Source organism: Ptychodera flava, chromosome 15 (assembly GCF_041260155.1).
Source record: "Ptychodera flava strain L36383 chromosome 15, AS_Pfla_20210202, whole genome shotgun sequence".
Taxonomy (NCBI): domain Eukaryota; kingdom Metazoa; phylum Hemichordata; class Enteropneusta; family Ptychoderidae; genus Ptychodera; species Ptychodera flava.
Window position 1 is genome coordinate 41,048,236 of NC_091942.1, and position 26,556 is coordinate 41,074,791.

The window sequence follows — 26,556 nt, forward strand, 5'->3', positions numbered from 1 at the left end:
ATCAATGTACATAGCATGTTATGCCAACTTTGATCAAATAAATCCAAGTATATATCCCTAATTAGGAAAGCTCATTAAATACACAAATTAGGAATTGGCTGAAGCAAAAATGCATAATGCCTTTCAATAATGTTAGCCTACATAATGGTATCTTTAATATACATAGCAAGTTTCATCAATTTTGGGCATGTAAATTCAAATAAATATCCCTAATTTCAAAAATTCATTAAATATGCAAATTAGGAGCTGCATGAAGTGAACATAGGGCCAAAGTCCCTGAAGCTACTATAGACATGGATACAAAATTAAGTATTTCCTGAATGTATGAAATTATCTCACTGAGGTCATCCTAGGGACTTGTAAACCAAATATTAAAGCTGTCTGACCAGCGGTTTTGAAAAAACAAGCGACTCAACAGTTGACAGAGCTCTGCTGTGTTATGTAGAGAGTAACCTTTTGTGACACATGTATTGGTGAAGAAGGTGGATATCTTTGAAAGCTCATTTCAGGGTGGCCTGACCAAAAATGGAAAAAAAAAATCCGTAAAAATACAGATTTGCATATTTCATCACAATTTTAACAAATCTAAGTCGGGTTATCCCTAGGGACCTGTCCAAATAACAAAGCTGTCTGACCAGTGGTTATGAAGAAGAAGATTTTTTACCAAAAACGCCTTTTTTGGTGCTAATTTGCATATTTTCAACAATATCAAAAAATTAATAAAAATAGTTTCTCAAAATCATATATTTTATCCACACAACAAATATCAAATCAGTAAGTACTGCAGTTCTCAAGATATTTGAGTTGACGGACGCCTCACAAACGGACATATACATACATACCAGTACATGTATACATACATACATACATACATACATACAGACTGACGGTGCACGCTGGACGGATACCCATCCCAATAGCTTCTATAGACTATATTAGTTTATAGTAGCTAATAAACGAGAGTTAATTACATTCTAATTAAAGTAAACAAGACTTGCTTATCAAGATTTACGTGATGAAAAAACAGCATATCTGTCAGGTTATAAAGAATCTTCAGCTGGTTATCTTTATCAGTATTTTCATCCTATTAACCAAGCACATTTTAACTTTCAAATTAACATTGTAAGTAAGTTCTGTTGAATAAGTTGAGACTGTACATACTCAGAGAAAGCACAGTGAAGAGACAAATGTTTGAAACTTAAGAAGTTCAAGGTCATCAAAAGCATTATAAGGAATCATGTACGCTTTCATTGCACTGTTTACACAGATTGCATAATTGCTATAAATAGCACATGAGGAATCTTACAGCCCAGCTTTACCATAAAATCCCTATCACTTTGACCACTCTTTTAATTGACCACTCTATTTTTTTCCTCAAAAAGTAATTTTATTTTATCCTTACCAAGTCAACCATAAATGGAAATTAGAACTTTCTCTATTTATTTGACCACCCAGCATGACAAACTATTATGAGCAATTTCTTTTAGATAGCATACAGGGCACAATAAATGACGGTTCAGAATATGTCAAAGTTGGGATTCAGAAAAGTTGCCTTTACATGTTTTAATCCTCCAAGATGGTAAGCATTTCACTATGAACTGTCAAAAAAGTTGAACTTTCTGATAATTCTACACTAAAATTATTTTGGCTTTGATGATTTCCTAATTAATTCAATTATTTAAAATCATATTAATTATTTTTTTCTGGGTGAATTGATAGGGTTTATACAACACAAGAATTACATACAATGTAAGTCAATTTTTGACTCAAAATGACAAAAAAATTCCTTAAAAATACACATTTGCATATTTCATCACAATTTGAACAAATCTAATTTGGGTTATCCCTAGGGACCTGTACACCAAATAACAAAGCTGTCTGACCAGCGGTTATGAAGAAGAAGATTTTTTACCAAAAATGCCTTTTTGGGCATTAATTTGCCTATTTTCAACAATATCAAAAAATTTAAAAAATTAGTTTCTCAAAATCATATTTTTCATCTACACAACAAATATCAAATCAGTAAGTACTGCGGTTATCAAGATATTTGAGTGGACGGACGCCTCACAAACGGACATACATACATACATACATACATACAGACTGACGCCGGACGGATACCCATCCCAATAGCTTCTATAGACTATAGTCTATAGTAGCAGAAAATGCTTAATGACTTTCAATAACGTCGTATCATAGTATCTTTAATGTACATAGCCAGTTTCGTCAACTTTGGTCTAGTCAATACAGATAAATATCCCTGATTATGAAAGTTCGTTAAATATGCAAATAAGGAATGGCTAAAGTTCAAATGCTTAATGACTTTCAATAATGTTCTTTCATAGTATCTTTAATGTACATAGCTAGTTTCGTCAACTTTGGTCTGGTCAATTCAGATAAATACCCCTAATACCTAATACCCCTAATATTTAACATTACTGAAAGTCAAGCATTTTTACTTCATCCAAATCCTAATTGACATATTTAATGACCTTTTGAAATTAAGGATATATATTTGAATTTACATGACCAAAATTGATGAAACTTGCTATGTACATTAAAGATACTATGATAGAACATTATTAAATGTCATTAAGCATTTTTACTTCAGCCAATTCCTAATTTGCATATTTTATGAACTTTCCTAATTAGGGGTATTTATCTGAATTGACGAGACCACAGTCGACGAAACTGGCTATGTACATTAAAGATACTATGATAGAACATTATTGAAAGTCATTAAGCATTTGAACATTAGCCAATTCCTTATTTGCATATTTAATGAACTTTCATAATCAGGGATATTTATCTGTATTGACTATACCAAAGTTGACGAAACTCGCTATGTACATAAAGATACTATGATATGACGTTACTGAAAGTCATCAAGCATTTTTACTTCATCCAGCTCCTAATTTGCATATTTAATGAATTTTTGAAATTAGGGATATATATTTGAATTTACATGACCAAAATTGATAAAACTTGCTATGTACATTAAAGATACTATTATGTAGGCTAACATTATTGAAAGGCATTAAGCATTTTTGCCTCAGCCAATTCCTAATTTGTGTATTTAATGACCTATCCTAATTAGGGATATATACTTGGATTTATTTGATCAAAGTTGGCATAACATGCTATGTACATTGATGATTATACCAGGTTATACCAATATTGATAGTCATTTCGCACTTAAGTTTTTGTGTCAGCTAATTTATAGTTTGCATATCTAATGAGCTTTCAAAGTTTGGAATATATAGTTTGAAGGACTTGACCAAAGGCATGCAATTACACTTGCTATATATAGTGGTGATACAATGACAGCAGTCAAAGAAATTAATTATTTCTATTTCAGCTAATTGCGTATTTGAATACTTAATGACCTATAAAGTTAATCTGTGGTGAATATTGTTCATTATGTTGATCATAATACTTTCAATGAAGTTGCAAACATGTGGCAAAGGTTCAAATTTACACATAACTTCAATATATAATGAAACACGTGAGTGTTTACAGTTAATATCTGGTTAGGAAAATGCATTAAATTTGCAAATACGGAATCGGCTAAAGTACCAGATATGAACTGAAAATGCTCACGTGTTTAATTATATGTTGCAGTTATGTGTAAATTTGAACCTTTGCCACATGTTTGCAACTACACTGAAAGTGTTATGATCAACATAATGAATAATATTCACCACAGATTAATTTTACATCCAAGTATATATCCCCAATCAGGAAAGTTAATTAAAATATGCAAATTAGGAATTGACTGAAATGTTCTCATTAAATATGCAAATTATGAATTGGCTGAAGTAAAAATGTTAAATGACTTTCAATAATGTCGTATCATAGTATCTTTAATGTACAAAGCAGTTTGTCAACTTTGGTCTAGTCAAGACAGATAAATATCCTTAATTATGAAAATTCATTAAATTTGCAAATACAGAATCGGCTAAAGTAAAAATGCTTAAGATGAAGTACTACGAATTACGTCAAAATTAAGTTGTGGTGTCATTTTCTTGAAACTTTGCACAAATATTCTTGGAAGTTGTGCAAGTGCAAAAATAAAATAAAAAATGGGGGTCACCACGCTCGTTTCCATGGAAACGGACGTTAAAATGGCGTCGTTAGAAATAAATAAAAATGATATAATTCACTTAAACTAAAGAAAGCAATTATAAAAAGCTTAGCAAATGAGTTAATTTTAATAATACCCAAGACTTAAGATCCATATCTATCGAATGTATAGTTTTCATGATGTTTGTAAAGAAATTTTTACATAAGTATCGATTACAAAATGACGATATCGAAATTATATCACTACATCATTTTCGAACTTTCTTCCTGTCGCTTTGACTGGTGTCATTTTGACCAAACTTGGCGAATAAAATCCTGACATAATACCATTTAGTTTACACTTTTAATAAAAGGGTGTCACCACGCTACCTTTTACAATATCTCCAGGTGAATGGGCAATATGCGCCATGTAAATGGGAGAGAAATGTTAATTTTTCGCTCATATTGAATAAAAACCAGCTTCCTAGGGGGTCAAAATATGACAAGGATATAGGTCACATGTATTTCTAAGAGATTGGGTCAAAAAATTAGGTAAAAGCGCAATTTCAACAATGACAGGTGATGTTAAATACATGCGCTACAAAGTTACCCATTTGCGACAGGCTGGAGTTAAATCTGCGCAGAAACGTTCTAAAGCGTGTGCGCGTCCTAATTCGTCGCCCTTTACCTTAATGACTTTTAATGCTGTATCATAGTATCTTTAATGTACGTAGCAAGTTTTGTCAAATTTGGTCGAGTCAATACAGATAAATATCCCTAATTAGGAAAGTTTATTAAATATGCAAATAAGTATTTGGCTGAAGTAAAAATGCTTAACCCTTTTCCTGCCGAGCGCCCTTGTCCGTTATTTTGCCAAGTCAGTAGAAAACCGCCCCATAATATGTGCCAGCAAAAGATTGGCTCTCCTGCATGTTATCCTGCCAGCCATTTTGGCAGAAATCGCCCATTTTCAGGGTTGTTTTAGCCGTACTTATACGTGTTGGACTTCGATAATTTCTACATGCCCGTAGACAGGGGAAGGAGCTCAAGGGTTACTGCAGAAAAAAATTGAGGTCACCGGCTTTGTTTGCCCCTGGGAGTGCGTCATTTTATTGCCGTTTCATGTTTATTTTTTCTGAAATAAACTCCTTCAGTATTGCGCACGTCCGCTAGGCACAAACATCACCTCACTCGTCTGTTAGTCAGAGACCCTGGGGGTCGTGCTAGGGGTGTGGCAGCACCGGCAAACCTGTCCTGTTTCCCCAGGGTAGGGTCAATTGAATACGTACCTTCAATGACTTGGCAGTGTGGCACAAAAACTACGTTTTTGCCATTGTATTAACGACATGGCTGAGCCATTGAAGCACAGCTCCACGTAGTTTAGCCAGCTCATTTGGGAGTTGGCTTACGAGTGTTACCGTTCATTACCGACTTAATCGAGTGGTCCTCAGTCAGGTATGGGTTTGTACCTACATGGATTGGGCTGCAGCTAACCAGTGATAACCAGTCACTGCACCCAAGTCGTCAGTCTCACTTTTGCGATGCATGTGTACAACGCAATATGCTTCCATTGTTCTAGCCATCGACATGTCCACATGCCTGGCAGCCATATTGTACTGCTAGCTGGTTTGCATAACAAAAGCAGTCCCTGCTAAATGCAGGCGGTATCCCCGTACAGCATATTGACCTTATGTCACCTTTTGAATTCTCTGTACGCAAAACAGCGTACGTAGTTACCAATGCGTCGGCAAGAGGATACGTTTGCCTGCAAACCAGAGCCAATACTTCGGACCATGGAATAAATAAAAAATCCACAGCTACGTCCATTGAATGGCACGGCCAAGGCGGTGAAGGACGTTGCCTGGCTTGAACTTGCAGAGCTGAAGCCCAGCTTAGTACGTCGGACACCAGTTTGTAATGGTATTTCCGAGTCGTTCATATCCGTTCCATCGGAGGAACAAGTCGAGCCGTCCCGTCAAAAATACGTTCTCATTTTCAGTCACGCACAACTGAATAAGTGACTTTCGTCTCGCACCATCGGCATATCTGCCAAGTCGTTTGCAAGAGGTAGCCTTCTAGATTAGCATTGCCGAGTTGGTCAAGTTCGGCAGCAATCTCTATAGTGCCAGGCAGCCAAGTACATCCAACTCCGCCAGAAAACGTCACCATGCTATCCTGCCAAGTCCGCTAAAAAGCGGTAAAAAAAACCCAGCCCCCCTCGGGTGTGGGGGACTGGCGGACAGGTTTCTGCACCTTTCCCTGTCTATCGACTCCCTGCGAACCCATTTCGAGGGGAAAAGGCGTTCCTTGTCAGAAAACCTCTCCTCGGATGACCCCTAAACGCACAGGGGATAGCAAAACGTAGTGCCGTCGACTTGGCAGGAAAGGGGGTACCCAAAAAGGGCCCGATTTCCACCGGGTTGGGAGAATAACGGTCACCAGTGCTTAAATTCTGGCTACACCGAATTTCAAGCGGATTTTCACCGACTTGGCAGGAAGAGGGTTAATTAATGACTTTCAACAATGTTATACCATAGTATCTTCAATGTACATAGCAATTTTCATCAATTTTGGTCAAGTCCATTCAGATTTATATATCTAATTAGGAAAGTTTATTAAATATGCAAATAAGTATTTTGGCTGAAGTAAAAATGCTTAATGAATTTCAACAATGTTATATCATAGTATCTTTAATGTACATAGCAAGTTTCATCAATTTTGGTCAAGTCAATTCAAATAAATATCCCTAATTCCAAAAGTTCATTAAATATGCAAATTAAGAGTTTGATGAAGTAAGAATGCTTAATGACTTTCAATAATGTTAAATCATAGTATCTTCAATATACATGCCAAGTTTTGTCAATTTTGATCAATTCAAATCAGATATATATCCCTAATCATGAAAGTTCATTAAATATGCAAATTATCCATTATCTTTTATGTCACCCCTTAATAACTTTCACAGCTGATATATCTTGGTGTGATCAACATTTGTAGCAAATCTCATCAAATTGTGTGCAATCGTTGTCAATATATATCCGTTTTTTCTAAAATCATTAATTATGCAAATGAGCAAAAAGTAAGCAAGCCACACCCACCAAAAACTAATCAGTTCTTGCCATTTGCAAACTAAATCTATATATCAGATTTGATTCTGATCTGATGAGCCGTTTTTGAGATATTGAGCACAAAGACAGACAGACACACACACACACACACAGACAGACAGACAGACATCGCTGCGACATATGCTCACGTGTGTCAACACGGGAGCAAAAAATGACTATATTATCATGAAAATACAAATTTGTATATTTCAGGACAATTTCCACATATCTAACTATTGTCATCTCTGTATGTCGGTGTACCAAATATAAAAGCTGTCTGTCCAGGAGCTTTAAAAAGAAAATACTGTTTAAGATTTTTTGACCAAAAATGACAAAATTACTCCAAAATAGTAATTTTCCCAAGAGTAACACCCTTGCAAACATCCAATCCAAATTTGAGAGCAATTGGGCTGGCGGTTTCAGAGAAGAATTTTTACTGAAAATGAGAAAAATCACTAAAAAATTCAGCAAAAATACAAAATTAAGGATATCTTCAAAATATTTGTAAAACTGTATAAGGTTCACCTAAGGTACTTGCACACAAATTTTCAAAGAAATCAAAACAGCGGTTCTTGAGTTATTGATTCTTGACCATTTTCACATTTTGTAAGCTCATTTGCATAATTTTGGCAACGCAGACTTCATTTGAACAAAATCCCATCTATAGCCAAGGATGCATCTACATACCAAATACCATGCTGAAACGTGCAGCGATGTGCATGTTTTTGATGTTGACGGACATACTGTACATACGTACATACATATATACATACATACATACATACAGATGCCATCAACTTCAGCTTATACGATAACCTAACATTGGTATAACCAAATATGAGCTAAAAAAAGCGACCTAACAGTCGACAGAGCTCTGCTAGAACAACTTTTTGTGACACATGTATTGATGAAAAAGGTGGGTATCTTTAGTGACCACTACCTATCTGACTTACAGATTGATAAATGGCGGGTGCCACATGTGGGGCAGGATTGCGCTTACTATTTTCGAAACACCTGACATTACTTCTTGGTCTTCTGGCCAGAGGTCGTCCATATATCTTTCTTTCATGAATATGACTTTGTTTGTGTACTGTCTATTTACTGTCTGTTCTGTGCTGTTTTGTGTCTATGTTTACAACTATTGTTTTATGAATTCTGACCTAGTGTCGTTGGATTATGGATTGGTATGATTGCGATTATTTGATGGCTCATTTCAGGATGGCCTGACCAAAAATGGCAAAATTAGCTGCAAATATACGAAATTGAAGATTTCATCATAATTTCAATATATTACATTAAAGAGGCACTCCCACTTTGTAACATTTTTAAAACACATTTTTAAAATGCCAACGGTCGATATTTGACGTGGGGACTGCGCGCGGATCGCGAGATATTGATACAAACATGTCATTTCCCGAGCGTATTTTTCACATCTCGAACTTTTACGACCCGAAATCCCACGAAGGTTTGTTGTTGTGCTGATTGACAATATTCTAGGGAGTCCATAATAAGTTCGAACGATCCAATTAATCATAAGTTCGAACGATGCAATTAATTTACCTCCCAATGCGAAGACTTTATATATACAGCATTAGGCCTATGCCTTCACTTCAGGTAAGTATTTTTTAAACTTCTCCTTAGTTTTGTCGTTTTCATTATTCTCATTCAGTTCTCTTATATTTTTAACGGATACCACATAGATATCAGTTTCTACCTGTAAAATATTAGTTAGCCGCCTCTGATGACTACATTTTGTCGTCTGCCACACAGTTACGCGTGGTTCTATACATAGCAGCCGCCGCGCGTGGTATGTGTGCATACCACGCGGCGGCCGCTGTGTATCAACCGCACGTATGTGCTAGTCATCAATGCAAAATCTGGTGGAATCAGCAAACTTTGTTTTCCGTTTTTTGTCTAAGTCAGTAAGACTAAGCTTTCCCCCACGGGGCATGACCAATCACCGACGCGAGTGGTACTGTGGCGTACAGCAGCATTAGCGTAGACTCGTACTCCATAGCTTAGTTGACAATGGCCCCAGTGCGTGAACGTTCGATGTTCGGAAGCTGAATTTAGGTGGGCCATCGGAATTCAAACTTTTACTTTCTTGAGGACATGTTTTTATCGATACCTCGCGATCTGCGCGCAGTCGCCACGTCAAATATCGACCGTTGGCATTAAAAACATACGTTTTAAAAATGTTATCAAGTGGGAGTGCCTCTTTAAGATAAAGCCTAGGATACTGTATACCAAATATCAAAGCTATCAAATGAGTTACTTTTGAGAAAAAAATATTTTGACCAAAAATGGCAAAAATTGACCCCAAAATACAAAAATTGAAGATTTCATCAAATTTCAATATATCACACTAAGACAACCCCTAGTAACTTGTATACCAAATATCAAAGGCATCAGACAAGTTGTTTTTGAGAAACACATTTTTTTGACCAAAAATGGCAAAAAATTGCACCAAAAATACAAAATTGCAGATTTCATCATATATTCAATATATCATATTTAGTTCATTTGTAGAAACCTGTTTACCAAATATCAAAGCTGTCAGACAAGTGGTTTATGAAATAAAGTTTTGACCAAAAATGACAAAAAAAATTCCTTAAAAATACAGATTTGCATATTTCATCACAATTTGAACAAATCTAAGTTGGGTTATCCCTTGGGTCCTGTATAATAAATAACATAGCTGTCTGACCAGCGGTTATGAAGAAGAAGATTTTTTACCAAAAACACCTTTTTTGGTGCTAATTTGCATATTTTCAACAAGATCAGAAAATTAAAATAAATTGTTTCTCATAATCATATTTTTCATCTACACAACAAATATCAAATCAGTAAGTACTGCGGTTCTCAAGATATTTGAGTGGACGGACGCCTCACAAAGGACATACCAGTACATAGGTCCATACATACAGACTGACGCCGGATGGATACCCATCCCAATAGCTTCTGTAGACATTAGTCTATAGTAGCAAAAAATCATCCTTGGTGAACTTCCCCTTAAAACCTTTTTACGTTGACCAGTTTACCCAATTTCTTTACACTTTCATCATAAATCTTCAAAGAAATTTATCTGACCAATTAATTTTCTTGATCAAACAAAAAAAATTCACAGATATAGCTTTCAGGTGAAATATAATACTTGGGTAGAAATGCACAAGTTGATGGCAAAATTCACGATTGAAAAGAAGTCGTCGCAAAGGTGGAAAGCTACCTTAACCCTTTCACCCCAGTTCCCTGTATACAGGTCCAACTTTACCATAGAAAACAATGGATTTGGGACAAACCATGGTGGTGAAAGGGTTAAAGCTCTTGAGGTAAGAAACTTTTCACCCTCTTTCTCCATAGACTTAACATAGGGATGATGGCCATTTCTAATTTCAAATATCGCTAAGATCTTGGGTAATTTGTTTCTCTAGTACCAAATTTGTACATGCATGAGTGACCCCCGATTTTTATTCTTGATTTTGAAACAGAATTGTTGAAAGATTCCCTGAGGATAGTTCATTTTTGAGGCGCATATACTACCTGAACACACAGCCCTCCCAAGCAGAGCTACTAATCCACTTGCATTGCCAAAACTTTTAAATAATACTACATTAGCTCCATGATAACAATAATGTACAAATCCTGGCCCATACTGGACATGGTAGCAAACTTTGAACGACATTAAATAAGTGTATGAGGAAAATGTATAAACACACACAGTAGTTTGTAAACTCAATACACGACGGCCGCTGTATATATGAACACACACACACACACAACACACACAACATATATATATATATATATATATATATACATGCTGTATATATGAGGACACATCAAGTATGTTTGGTACCTATTACTCGAGTTTCACGCATACACGCGATCGTCAAATAGGTAGGATTGACCATGATATATTAAATGGTTTGTCCTAAGCAAGCAGCTATCAAAAGCAAGCAGTTACTCAAATGTGTCAAAGAAATGCAACCTTTGCCTTACAGAGAAGCTATTCATAATCAATGCAGATAAATCTAGCCTTTTAAACAAGTGTTCCGAGTTGGTCTCCAAGTGCCGACCCGAAAACAAATTTTACTTGTCAAATTTCAATCCAACCCACAACACCGAATGGTTTGACCCAACCTGATACTTATATGTAAGCACCTGAAGCAAATTTCACACAATAAAATCTACCTATCTGACAATCGTGTGTATGTGTGAAACTCGAGTAATAGGTACCAAGCATACTTGATGTGTTCTCATATTTATTGTAATATTGCTCTGCATCCCTGCATCGAGCACTTTACCCCTCTGAGAAGATACAAACAAGTTTTGGTATATATAAATACAGTCAAACCTGTCATAGTGGTCACCCTTACAGAGCAGTCACCTCTCTATAATGGTCAATTTGTGGCAGTCCCGTGGCATTTTACATGTTAAAGGCCCTCTACAGAACAGCCACCTCTCTTATGTGGTCAGTGGTCACATGGAATTGCTCCATTTTGGTACAAAACCTATATATAATGGTCAGCGTATCTGACTCTCAATGACCTCTGTCAAAAAATGCTCAGACTGGAAAACACGAAATAAGTCTACTTTTACTGATTTTACATCTGCATTACAACCTTTCAGAAACTAAATAGCTGTTCTATGTTTTTTAACAGATTTATGTTATGGAATTTTGTAATTGCTTTTATCTTTCCCTAAATTCACCACTTAGTGCACCACCTACACCGAAAGTAATGCCACACCCACCCTCTATAGAAAGGCCACCTCCATATAGTGGTCACTTTTTCTTGGTCCCTTGAGTGACCACTATACACAGGTTTGACTGTATATATATATATATATATATATATATATATATATATATATATATATATATATATATATATATATATATATATATATATATATATATATATATATATATATATATATATATATATATATATATATATATATAGTCAAAGGTAGTTAAACAGTTTAAATTCACTCGGATGGAAATAAATACAGCAATGATGTAAAGTAACGTCATGCAAGTGCAAGCAATAGATCATTATGGGTTCTCTATGATTGTGTCATATGAATGATGAAGATATGACATCAGCAGGATAAGTTTATAACAATTAATATACAGCAAAGAAATAACATCATCAAAATTACCTAGTTTTTCATCAGTTATTTACCAAGGCGACTATTTCGGGGATTTGAAAACAATACAGTCAACTGCCTTGGCTCCCCAAGCAGTACTGATCAGGTACCACCACACCTTTAAGTTATTCTGAGTCTGATTATATATGATGTCTTTCGGTGTTGCATTGAATTTTTCAAAAAGTTGAGGATGTCTTGACATAGTTTTATGAAACTGTCTGATGATTTTATGTTGTTGTCCTCCTTGAGACAACATCCTGTTGTACAGGTTGGCAACTTTTGGAAGAAAGTCTTCCATCAGAAGTGTTGCACGAGCAATGCGGATATAATCTGACAATACAGTGCCATAAAAAATATACAAAGCGATGTTACTTTCGCGATCTGGCATTCGCACTATAGAAAACTTGAAATCATCGCGCTTGTCAAAGAATTTATAGACGAATATTCCATCTACTATAGATATGTCCAATTCGAGAAATGTAGCATGTTGTCCATCAGGGCTCGAAATTAGCGGTAGTCCCGCGTCCATAGACTACCAACATTTCCCTGGGGCTACCAAAGTCCATGAAATGGTAGCCCACACGGACTACCAAAGACCGGGACGTAACATTCAGTCAGTACTTGGCGTGCAATGTCAAATATCTGAGCTGACGAACTTGAATAACAGGCACTGGAGTGATGGTCAATGAAAAGGCATTTTCATTGCATTTTGATCATAATGTATCAATCACAGACAATATGCCTCCTCTCTACAGAAAGCCCATGGTCTATTTTAGCACTGCTACAGTATGTCTAGTCACGACGTGCTGCGAAGGTAGTGGTCGTTCCCATGGTGACTATAAAAATTTTCATACAACTACGAAAACTGTTGAGTAGCACTGTTGTCCTTTAGGCCAAAAAAGATCGTTTCTGGTCACCGCATTTGTCATTTCAGAACCTGCCTGTCATGGCACTTTTTTGGGTTACATACTAATCAGCACCCCTGTTTGCATGTCCAAAAATGCTATAAAGAAAACGGAAGTATTATGCAGCCAGTGATAAAAGACAATAACTGTTGCATCAATAGTGCCAAACCAGCATTGTTAAGAAAAAAAGGAAAAAAAGAAAACCGCGTCGCCGCATCACTTTTGCTCTATGTCAAGGACCAGAAATATATTTATTGGGGGTGGGGGCTTATACCTGTTTCCTTTTGGTACTAGGTGTGTAAGTATTCATATCAAATGACAAGAAAATTCACTTCATGAGCAGAATCTTGAAAAACTGCTTTTTCTTGTCTGGTTAATGAAAAACAAATATGCATGGGCTACCAGCCATTGTCACTGGCCTACCAACTTCAGAAAATGGTAGCCCAAGTGGACTACCAGGGGAAAAAGTTAATTTCGAGCCCTGTCCATTATGCTCACACTGCAACGTGAGCTCTGCAGGATATATTTGCTCGTATGATCTACACAACTCTCCACCACCATTTAGAAGACATATGTCATTGATGAATCGTGCGCATCCATGAAATTTCCGAGCACGAGCTATATCGGTATGAAAGAGTTTTAACATGAATCTATACTCATGCCTGTGTAGATATAAATTTGCCCAAAATGGTGTTCGATCAACACCCAAATGCCAAAATGCCTTAGAAGAAGAGAAATCAATATAATATCGTTTCGTTCCACCCTCAAATACAAAGTCAACTACGTTGTACAATTCTTTCAGTAGATCCTTCTGTTCAATTTTGCTGTATAGTGTACTGAAATCGAATGTTGAGATGCATTTGGCCTTTTTGACGTTCAACTTTCAATTACTGGAAAAGAATATACATATATATATATATATATATATATATATATATATATATATATATATATATATATATATATATATAAATAAATAAATAAATAAACAGATTACTTCAAGTACAAAGTAATGAAATCTATTACTTAAGTTTCATGCATCTTGCAATCTGAGGATTGCAAGATGCATGAAACTTAAGTCAGGGCTCGAAATTAACTTTTTTCCCTGGTAGTCCGATTGGGCTACCATTTTCTGAAGTTGGTAGCCCAGTGACAAGATCTGGTAGCCCATGCATGAATGAAGAGGTTTTTTGTAAAGGATATTTTTTTTTGATATCTAAAAAATGAAAGATTTATTTTTCATGATTCTATCTGTGATGTGAATTGTCTACTCATTTGACATCAATACCTGCAGATCATAGCCTTAGGAGAACGGTATAGTATGTGTAGTGGACAACGGTGACGCCTCAAAGTTTGACGCCCTATTCACACATACGCAGAGCTGATATGCAAATTTTGCTGTTCACCATGACAACTTTTCACTCAGCACGTGTAAACATAACATGGCTAAAAGTAGGTTGCCTATGTATTTCAGGATGACAACTTGGTACAGTCATGTTCCTAATACTTTCGTGGCAATTTTGGCTATATTTCTCCACCATAGTACACCATCACGGGATGATCTCATACACTTCATAAAGCGTAATTTGTGGATAGCCCGACAGCTTTTTCTTTGCGGTTTGAATAATTTTGTGTTTAATTGTGATTGATACATTGTGATCAAAAAAGTATGAAAATGAATTTTCGTTGGCCATCATTTCCTAAGCCTGTCATCTAAGTACGTCAGTTCAGATAATTATATTTTATTGAAAGTTTGTCACAACAAATTCGACTGCACTGTTGCCTTTTAATTTGCACAACAAAGTCATAGTCTGGTCTTTTTGTGTCCAGCTGGTTGACTGTATGAGTGTCGGTCATCTCAAAGCGATCAACATCATGCTGCTCACTAAGTAATTTCATGTCCCTGGCTTTGGTAGTCCGTGAGAGCTACCATTTCATGGGTTATGGTAGTCCCAGGGAAAAGTTGGTAGTCTGGGGACGCGGGACTACCGCTAATTTCGAGCCCTGTAAGTAATAGATTTCATTACTTTGTACTTGAAGTAATCTGTTTATTTATAACGCTCTGCTTTTTTGCATTGAGCACTGTAATTTCCCTCGAGGACATCTGTATACTGCGATATATATATATATATATATATATATATATATATATATATATATATATATATATATATATATATATATATATATATATATATATATATATATGGTATTTCCATATAAGAAATGAACTTGTGTCATCATGCCGTCACAGAAGCAAGACATTGTTATGCAATAACTAGTAACTCCTGGTATATCCAACGAAGTAAATCAGTCCTCTCTGTAAACATGAATATTCATAGCAGCAGCAATATATTGTTATGCAACAACTGTCAATCTCAACCAAAATTCCACCACCTGTGTAACCAGCGATGTTTAGCCCATGTAGATTCACTCCAGTCTAGTCTCCTGATGAGTGAGCCTCGCGACTCATGAAACAACGTTGTAGAGATGAAATTGTAAAATCAATTCTCCAGCAACCCTACTTTTGTATTGAGCACTTTGTATCGCTTTGTATCGCTTTGTATATATATATATATATATATATATATATATATATATATATATATATATATATATATATATATATATATATATATATATATATATGTTTGTGTGTGTATATATTATATATATATTTTATATATATATATGTTTGTGTGTGTGTATGTATTATATATATATATATATATATATATATATATATATATATATATATATATATATATATATATATATATATATATATATATATGTATATACAGGGCTGTCGTGTATAGATTCACAAGTGACTCTGTACATGGAAATACCAGTAAATCCACGTTATCAGACATCCAGATCAGATGAACTTTGATATATTCTTACATCTTCAATGTTCTCGCATCTTCTTCTAAGACTGAGATATTTTCGTTTATATTTTTCCTCTTGTGAGGAAAATTCTGCGTGTGCTCGACCAAGATAATTTGCAAAATTATGTTCCAGGCCCACGGATCCGGATGCTTTCATTTCCTCCCGATGTGGTAAAACAGAGGAGAATCCGGATTCAACAACAGACGTAAGTTTCGGCTCAATGCACACAGTCATTTTGTAAAAGTAGGGTTACTGTTCAGCTCAACTGATCTTCTGGGTCGGTGTGACGGTGTCTTATGAAATGAACTGCAACCTCTGCATCTGCAAACGTTGGAAGCGTCAGAGCCAGACTGACGGCATATAGCGAGCGTCGGTACGAACGTAAAGTTGGCGTCATCTTCATCCTCGAGTCAGTCTCAGGAGTCACGTGAAAATGAGGATGGGGATGACGCTACAGCGTCAGCTTCACAGGATTCCCGACTGCGTCTGATGGAATGATAAGTGTAAAAACGATTGTAAAAATGTGCTCCAAGTTCCACATCACTTCAAATATTAATCAAAACACAGTAGAGTTTGTATTTCATAATATTTAGTAGCCTCTCCTAATAGTATCCGTTTCTCCCACGCTGTAGTTACAACACAACATTCAAAAATTCGAATGCTAGTATATGTTTAATACGTCGACTTTTCAGGCCTCCTGTCATAGTTATACAAGCTAATTGTTTTATATGCCCTCTAAATAATTACGGCTTTCACATTGCCTCTGATGATGGCGATTTTTACACATTTCGGATCATGTAGTATGCCTTTTTTTGCAAAAATCTTATTGCAAGAGTTAACAGACACCAACAAACACATCACCAATCATGGCTTGAAAATTACGAACACTACTAAAAAAACTTGTCTTTATGAGATATTCTAATGATAAAATATTACCTGCGAGCCACTTTTGCGATTATAAAGACATTTTTGAAAGAACGGAGTTGTTATTTTCTTAAGTTGTGGGTGAATTTTATCATTTATCCATCCTCGGCAATTTTCGGATACGATGCTGAAGCTGACCCTGAGTAGCGACATTTTCAAAAATAATAATAATCCTTAAAAATCTTTTTCTCCTGAACCAAAACACTGATTGAACTGAATTTTACTCATGGCGTCCCTAGAGTTATATCTTTCAAGTTTGCAAACGACGTTTGATCAGTCACGTGATTTGGCCCGCAAGACGCTGGAAAGGTCACCTGAGGCTGAGGATGAAGCCAAGTTTACGTTCGTGATAAACATAAATGTTTTGTCCTCACTTACCAATGTAATGATTACACCGTTCCCAGCGCGAAACTTGTTCTTAGCGGTTCTCATTGTATCTTTTATTGGTTTGCTGCAGCATCATATTTAAAAAAAAAGACATGTCAGTAACGAGCAGCGAGGAAATAGCGAGACTAATTGAGGGAACTTACCGGGTGAGTAATAATACCAAAGAGAAATTTACTGTGATGAAACTGTGTCGAAAGGAACGATGTGTTTCCGGCATCGTGCACGGTCGACGTTTGGGTTGACGTTAGATTTTCTCTTGTGATATGATATTAGTAGAAGTCGTTGGTAGTGATCAGCAACGAGCACATACTTACACATTACCGGAATGTTTTTAGGACGTAAAAGTCTGTGTTCTTCCTCCATAGTGGTAAAAAACAAGTGACCTAAACACCCAATGAACTATATTATATATTGAACCGTAGCTTTTATTGAAGTGATTCACCATTTAATTTACTTATTCGATTGAAACTATTGCGGACGGTCCTTTTAATTTGCTACCCGTCGCCTAACCGTCTGGAAATTAACCTTCCAAAACTGTAATCAGTCAATATCTAAGCAGTAAAGACGACTACTATTTATTGAAACCTACGAAAGATCTGCTAGGGTACAGCAATCTGAGAGCTTTAATTTTCCGACGGGCCGCGGCGGGCAGTGAATGGTAGCGATGAGATGGGCAGTGACGCCAGTGGGACCCGGATCGGATGCGAGAAGGTGTTCAGTGGAAAATCAGTCTGATATGTCTAATTGTAATAAGTGAATGATTTATCGACTGACGAAATTGACCTCGATATTGTGTAAAGCTTTTGGGTTGCTGAGAGTATAGTGTTTTTTCGATCTTCCCACAGGGAGTATTTGAGAGTCTTCACCCTGCCATGAGAAATATGGTGACAATGGGACGGGCATATGAAAAGGCATTAAATGGTAAGTCACTACATTGAAGCATGGAGGTAGCACTTATGAAAATGGTCTGTAGATTTTCTATTGAACTCTGATATTCTATAGAAATTCTGTATATTTTATGGAAATCTGATGGAAATATGCTTCTATTGAAATTCAATTGAAAATTTTCAATACAATTCTGTAGAAAAATTTAAATTTTATAGAATTTTAATGTGTATAGAAACTTTAAATTCTATTGAAGTTTGCTGATAATTTTCTGTAGAAAATCTGCATTATGGAATTTTTCGGTTCGATAGCTTTTGTGGAAATTTTTCCTGTTTTTTTCCCAGAGTTTACACTTTTTCAGACTTAAGTTCATGTTTTTGCATGTTGGCAATTTTGGGGGCAACTTTGCGAAACTTTCAGTTTTACTGGGATATCTTTCATTTTGTATTTTTAAGATTTTTTTAGGTAATTTTATACCTACTGGAACTAAGAGTATATAATGTGGTGATTTAGTAAGCATTTGATATGGTAAACTGTATTTGGTGTTCAAATGTGGTAAAAAAATCCTGGCAGATTTTGAAAAAATTCCAAACAAATGCCAATAAAAAATTCAGCCAGAGAAGGTTTGACAAAAAGAAAAGGTGGGAAAGTGGGGAAAAAAGAATGTACAATGGATCGGATAAAAAAGATAATGTACCTCATCGATCTTCCAGACACCATCCCTTATCAAATGGTCCACCCCGATGTATTTTTGTGCACAATTAACCATGCAGTGTATTTTAGTGTAAGATGTCAAGTTAGGTGAGGATTTGAAAGGAATAGTCAAGTTCACCACAGTTTAACTTTATCCCTTGTGTAATTGGTTAAGTTTGTAAGTTGTTCCAGATGTGGATGCACCAGCTGTTCTGGAAGAAAACAATGTTTACTTTTCCCTGTAGGGTTTCTGAGTTGATGATTGTATGTTGAAATTTCTCCATGTATCTGGTGTATGGGCAAAGTGTAAACATTGGTTGCATGTAATGTATTTCAGTCTATGTCAAATATTGTAAATGAAAAATCAAGAACAGTTATTACTGCGTGCTTGTAAAAGATAACATATTTGTCAATACATAAACTGCCTTGCAGATTGATTTTCTTAAAGATTATCACAGAAGTAGAAAAGGAAAAGAAACTAATCAAATTGCTGTAACATATTCACTCTCAGTGCCTGTATAGGCCTATACTTAACTATTTTATCATTACATACAGCTGTTTGTTATATCTTTATCACTCTCCATGGGCCAAGGCACACTTGGGGTCAATGTCATCACTGTGCCAGTCTGTGTATGTCAGTCTGTCTGTATATGTATGTCCATGTTTCATACAATTGTTGACTTGCTTTGATAACTACGGTATATGGGAGCGAACAGTGATGTTGTCACTATTTTTTTTAATTCTACCCATTTGCAGGATATAGTCTTTTACTGCTTTACAAAACCATTCATTTTAGTGCATGAAAAATTGGACAAGTATATTTACATTTTAACCATTACTTTGATTTCCCGCCATACTACAAAGAAAACATAGCATATGTGTCCAAGTTGAAAACATTCAACACTATGCATTATATTGGACTACTCTCTTGTTTCTGTTAATATTCAAATGCATATATGCAAGATGTACACAGTTTTTGCTATATTTGCATGGGGTGCCATTTTACGATTGGGCACACATTTATTATTTTTCTTGTTCAAAATTGCACATGCAGTCTCACTGGGCAGTTAATAATACTTGTATTCCAACTCCTCAAAGAGCACATCCCCAAAAACTTGTTTTAGTTCGGAAGTCAAATCACATAAAGAATGCTAAAAGATACAGCTAGTGGGGCTTTAATAATTAATTGAATTTAAATGAGCCATCCAGCACTCTTAGAAGTGTGAGGAGAACCCTATGAGAATGTCTGACACTTTCTCTTGATAACATGATAATTTTCAAAATAAAGTGTGTGAAATGAAAAACAAATGTTTTAGCTTTTTTCAAACACATAAATTGTACGAGGCAAGTGGTTTTCCAATTCGGGCAAGTGAACTGAACCACCCACTTGCCCGAAGGGTAAGTGGATAAAAAAATAAGTGTCTTTCCCTGAGTACGTCGTACGCATTCACTGTGTCACGCTAGCATTGAATCACGGTCCTGCATACGCGTATTTTTGCCGATTGGTGATACTTATTTGGTGATGATGAAGTCCGTTTTGCAGCATAAAAGTCGGAAAATCTTAGTACCGTTTATTATGATGTTGCAAATTTTGAACTCGAAATATTTCTCCAGAGAAGGGGTGCGACTTATAATATGTACTTTTGTGTTTTTTAAAGAGGTATACTCCTTCGTCAACCAGTAGGTTGAGAAACATGTGAAGAACGGTAATACAATTTTATTAAAACACGAGGAACAATAAAGTATCAACTTTTGATGAACATAGCCAACCTCAGTGGTGGCCGGTAGTGTGACAGATCTGCCGAAAAAGGGGTGCGACTTATAATGCATACAAGTCAATCAAAGGAGGGTGTGACTTATAATGCAGATGCGTCTTATAAAATGACTTTAACGGTAGTTCAAGTCAGAGAACTGCACACCGCAGTACAAGATGGATGCTGCATTCGATCATTGGTGCATGCACAGTCCACACCCGTGGATAGTAAGGTAGACGACGACTTTGTTCATTCTTACGAACAAAATGGCAGAGAAAAACATTCTGAGAAGCAATGAGGCAGTTTATTTCGCTAAAATCCGGTAAAATTTGGTTAAAAAAGTCCCGCGTGTCAATAGCCAACTTTTGTCTATTGAGAAGGCGCCTGTCAATAGCCGGATTCTGTCTACTGACAGGCGTTGATGCAACATCGTATACAGTAAAGTCTATGTAGCCTTGTCCATAATTTCATGTGTAAGAAGGCTATATGAAACATTTTGAGAAGCATGGGTCACTTAGTTTCGCTAAAATCCTGTAAAATTTGACGAACGAGTCCCCCGTGTCAATAGCCAACTCTAGGCTATTGACAGGCGCGGTGGTGCGGCAACATCGTACATGCCGGGTTTACGTGTGTACGCTAAATTGCGGCCTAAAGTTGAAGTCTACGGCGCCTTGTCCATATTTTCATGCATAAAAAAGACCATGTAAAACATTCTGAGAAGCATGGGCCAGTTTATTACTTTAAAAACCAGTAACTTGACTTTGATGAACGAGTGCTGCGTGTCATTAGCTAGATTTTGACTATTGACAGGCGAGGTGTTGAGGCAACATCATGCAAGGTTAACCTGTGCTATACGCAAAAATGCGGCGACTTTGTCCATGTCTCAGTGAGAAAAGGCTTTGTAAAGCATTCTAACAAGATGGAGCAGTTTCTTTCGTTAAAATGTGGTGAATTTTGGTGAAAAACGTCCCGCGTGTCAATAGCCATTTTTTGTCTATTGACAGGTGCCTGTCAATAGCCAGATTCTGTCTATTGACAGGCGCCTGTCAATAGACACAGCCTAAATGGTAACCATAAATGTAATAAAAAAATCACCCATAAATATAATACTTGTCAACCATAAATGTAATAAATCTATTTTGTTATTGTTTTTTAGGGATTAGCCCTTCAATATTTATCTCTGTAATAAGGAAAGCAACTCCACACATCATTCATACCTTAATTGTTTGCATTTTGTGTATTTTGTATATTTGAAAGTGTATTTTACGTTTCCCTGTTTTGTGTACAAAACTCACAGCTGTAATCTGAGTCAGTGAGTGTCAGTGCAGTCTCTACTCCAGAGCGGAAGATACTGTATAACACTATGATCCTTTAACGCCGTTTTTGCTGTACTTTCTTAATCAGTCGCCTCAAATTCATCTTCAGTGGATAAATTGTGTGGAATAATTGATAGATTTTTGGTATTCCTATGTTGTCCCACTTGAAGTTTGTTCCTTTGCTGGGATGTTAGGATGTCTAATTTTGTTCCACTGTGTCCAAGGTAGTGTTCGTTATGTTTTTTGACAAGATTGAAATATGGATATATGCAGTGTTTCATCTAGGCTGTGCGATTGCGCGATTCCCCCTCTTTGGTGTGCTGCCAATCACAGGTAGAAGGGGCGACCCATCGCGCAGTGCATTGAGCTGGCTGGAATGGCTGCTATCGTGAGTGCCACACTTCGATGCATTTGACCTGTTATCGGCACCTGTTAATAGTGTGGCAACGGGCATTGTATAGTGTTGCAAGAACGGCATTTACATGGAAGGGACTAATTTTAGTTCGATTTTGATACTTTTTGAGCTGTTTGACAATAAATTGCTGTTGAAACAATAACACGCGTAAATTTCCGTACGCTGAATTTGCATATGAAAGCCTGTCAGCCAGTTGAGAGTTACATGTACGTTCACAAAAGTTCATTGCCCTTGCCCGATAAGGTTTCTGTGTCACATTATCTCTGTACGATTGAGAACAGGAGACAAACTGAAGTTTTTATGCATGGTATGGATGTCCATAACACTCTGAAAATAATTCTGATAGCAAAATTTACACGAAAATTTGGACTTTACTGTCACATAAACGTGTTCAGTGCAGACTGCAATGAAAGTCACAACAGTCACAAGCAAGCTGTGGTGTCAATGGGTCCGGTTTTTTAATTCAGTGAACAGACAGTGACTTATTTTTCGGGGCAAATAAACCCTAAAGTTAACTGTCCGTGACAACCAACCTTTCTGTTTGTTATTTTCCCGTTCTAAAATGACTGACAAAAAGCAACTGAAGCGAATCTGACATCGAGAAACTCCGCATTCAAAATACGGCAGTCTAAAATCCGACCCTCTAAGTTGTTCGTTTTAACTCTACTGAGTCTGCGCACAAAACTACAAGACCAGCTAGGTCACTAGAAAAATACAGCTAACTGGTTTGTATAGGGCAATGTTGATCCAAACTTACAGTAGTGAGGGATGATATAAGCACAGTAAAAACGTGACAAACAAGTACATTATTTTTGTAAGAAGCTACAAAACATTCCTAAAACTACAAAAGAGTTTTTTCTTGCTTTTTGTAGTGCAGACAGTTCAGTGAAAAATGAAAAAAAATCCCTTGAAGGTACAGTGGGAATGGCTAACTGTTGTTCATTTTTATATTTGAATGTACATTAAGCCCTAAGAAAGCAAACCTACAGAATATTTTAGAATACAGAATATGCTACAATTTATTTAGGAATAGTAATGCCTATGAATATTAATGAGCTGTCCGCCACTCTTGGAAGCCCTATACATTCACAACAGTGATACACAAATTTGTTGACTTTTGAAAAAAATTTATTGAGGATGGTGTTTGCAGCCAGCAGCTTGGATTTTGTAAGCAAGTGATTTATGGCTTGTAGTATGTGTATCACAAGTAACATCACTGCAGCATTAAAACTTACGTATAAAGATGTCATTATATGTTTCAGTTAAATCCCCCCCAAAATTTTAAAATCCCCCTCAAAACTATCATTACCGTAGAGGGGGACCAATCCCCCTCTGGTGTAGCATCCTAGATGAAACACTGTATATGTTCTCATCAACATGTTTTTTTGTCATAAATTTCTGTTATAAGGTTGTTTATTTCTCTGTTATTTGTTCTGAGTCATCTCTCTTAAACTTTGTGTGGTATCACTGGTTGACGAGTTATTTTGACGCTTCCTTATTTAATTATCAGTGTCTGGAACTGCTGTTCCACTTCCATTATCGAACGGTTTGATTGGTACCTCGCCGTTTTCTGATAGTGTTCTCAAAGTATTCTATTCCAGGGAAAGACACTAACGGTTGCCCGATTGCCCGGGGCATGTGAAAGTCGTGTTCGGGCAAGTGAACCTCCGATGCCACTTGCCCGATGGGACAAGTGAAAAAAATAATACCTAGAAATAAAATTCACGAGAGCGATTTTCTGGTGAGGGAACACGGACTTAAACAACAAAAAATAATCATATTATGTCATTGTGAACATTTTCATAAGATTTTTCATAAAATTGCATGAAGAGTTGACGAAAAGAATCATGTAATCGCTTTCAATAAAACGCAGTTCAAACAACCCACCACTGATTTTTGCATATGAAAAAGCTGTTCAGCTGGTGGAGCGTACGTTCACCAAAGTTCATTGCATTGACTGTGAGGTTACGATGTCTCACAATATGTCAATACGGTAAAAGGAAGAAACACACAGCGGTTTTTGTGCTTTGTATGAACGTTTATAATGATGTAAAAATAAAGTCCGGTAGTGAAAAATCACAAAAAAGGGACCTTTACTAAAACATACTCTTCAATGTTAACTTGTTGAGTGACAGTAAGTGGCATCCTGGCAAGACCGCATGCGATGAAAGTCATGAGCAAGCTTTGGTGTCAACAGAACCAGTCTTTGAATTTTCAATGAAAACTGACTTAATTTTCAGGTCAATAAGCCAAAAGTTACTTGTCCGTGGCGACCAACCTCTCTGTTTGTGAATTTTCACATTCTAAAATGACTGTCAAGGAGCAATTGCAGCGAGTTTGACATCGAGCAATTCAGCTTTCAAGACACATTGAAAACCACCTACGCCTTAGGTTGTTGGTTTAAATTCTATTTAGTCTGCACATGAGCATTAAAAAGACCACCTAGGTTATTAGAAAAACATAGGATACTGGTATAGTGCAATGGTAATCCAAACTTCATAGGGCTTGTGTATGATATCAGCGCAGTAAAAACATGACAAAGAAGTACATTATTTTTCAGAAGCTTCAAAACATTCCTTTATAGCTACAGATTTTTTTCTTTCTGTATAGATAAGTTAAAACTTTTAACTGCAAAAATACCATGAAGGTACAATTAAAATGGCTGTTATCAAGAAAGTAAACATATAAACACATGAACTGTTAGAAATTTTTCTATGAATATGAAAGCCCCACTAGCTGTAAATCTTGAAATTTGTTGACCTAAAAAAGGCTTCCTATTTTCTCTGGTTTTCTTTAAATTCTACCCATTTACAGGATATGGTCTTTTACAGCTTTACAAAACATTCTTTAGTGAAAAATTGGACAAGAAAATTTACATTTTAACCATTACTTTGATTTCCCACCATACTACAAAGAAAACAAAGCATTTTTGTCCCAGTTGAAAACATTCAACACTATGCATTACATTAGACTACTCTGTTGTTTCCGTGAATATTCAAATGCATATATGCACGGTGCACACTGATTTTGCTATATTTGCATCGGGTGCCATTTTACGTTTGGGCACACATTTATTATTTTTCTTGTTCAAAATTGCACATGCAGTCTCACTGGGCAGTTAACAATACTTGTATTCCAACCCCTCAAAGAGTACATTCCCAAAAACTTGTTTTAGTTCAGAAGTCAAATCACATAAAGAATGCTAAATGATACAGCTAGTGGGCCTTTAATAATTAATTTAATATAAATGAGCCATCCAGCACTCTTAGAAGTGTGAGGAGAACCCTATGAGAATGTCTGACATTTTCTCATGATAACATGATAATTTTCAAAATAAAGTGCGTGAAATGAAAAACCAATGTTTTAGCTTTTTTCAAACACGTAAATTATACTGGGCAAGTGGATTTCCAATTTGGGCAAGTGAACCGAACCCCCACTTGCCCGAAGGGCAAGTGGATGAAAAAAATAAGTGTCTTTCCCTGTATTCTGTGTTTCGGAAAGGAAACCTAGTTTCAGGAAAGTATGCAATAACATTACACTAGTCTCATTAAAGAGGCACTCCCACTTGGTAACATTTTTAAAAAACATTTTTTAATGCCAACGGTCGATATATGACTCAGCGACTGCGCGCGGATCGCAAGATTTCAGTAAAAACATGTCCTCAAAATAGTAAAAGTTTGAATTCCGTTGGCCCACCTAAATTCAGCTTCCGAACATCGAACGTTCGGCACAGGGGCCATTGTCAAGTAAGCTATGGAGTACCAGTCTACACTAACGCTGCTGTACGCCACAGTACCAGGCTTGCGTCGGTGATCGGTCATGCCCCATGGGGGCAAGCCCAGTCTTAATGACTCAGAGAAAAAAATGGAAAACAAAGTTTGCTGATTCCACCAGAATTCGCATAGGTGACTAGCACAGATAGGTGCGGATGATACATAGCGGGCGCCGCGTGGTATGCACGCATACCACACGCGGTGGCCGCTATGTATCGAACCACGCATACCTGTGTCAGTGTGTAGCAGACGACAAAATTTAGTCATTAGAGACTGCTAACATTTTACACGTCAA

At 36.4% G+C, this 26,556-nt stretch overlaps 3 protein-coding genes across 9 annotated transcripts in view; 2 read left to right on the forward strand and 1 right to left on the reverse strand.

Annotated features, from left to right (window-relative positions):
• The window catches only part of LOC139152198 (TCF3 fusion partner homolog), a 66,912-nt gene extending 50,317 nt beyond the window's left edge, over window positions 1-16,595 (reverse strand). The window contains exon 1 of one of the 2 annotated variants that reach the window (XM_070725338.1): window positions 16,130-16,595. In XM_070725338.1, coding sequence (XP_070581439.1) covers window positions 16,130-16,348 — 219 coding nt within the window. In that variant the 5' untranslated portion in view covers window positions 16,349-16,595. Of the gene's footprint in view, window positions 1-16,074 lie in introns of both variants that reach the window. The other variant, XM_070725339.1, reaches the window with a different exon arrangement.
• Window positions 1-26,556, forward strand: part of LOC139152194 (uncharacterized) — a 460,524-nt gene that overhangs the window by 64,242 nt on the left and 369,726 nt on the right. The window lies entirely within an intron of this gene.
• LOC139152196 (BAR/IMD domain-containing adapter protein 2-like) overlaps window positions 17,361-26,556 on the forward strand; it is a 296,941-nt gene continuing 287,745 nt past the window's right edge. For 2 of the 6 annotated variants that reach the window (XM_070725332.1, XM_070725335.1), the window contains exons 1-2: window positions 17,364-17,571; window positions 18,271-18,346. In XM_070725332.1, coding sequence (XP_070581433.1) covers window positions 17,518-17,571; window positions 18,271-18,346 — 130 coding nt within the window. In that variant the 5' untranslated portion in view covers window positions 17,364-17,517. Of the gene's footprint in view, window positions 17,572-18,270; window positions 18,347-26,556 lie in introns of all 6 variants that reach the window. The other 4 variants (XM_070725337.1, XM_070725334.1, XM_070725336.1 and 1 more) reach the window with 4 other exon arrangements.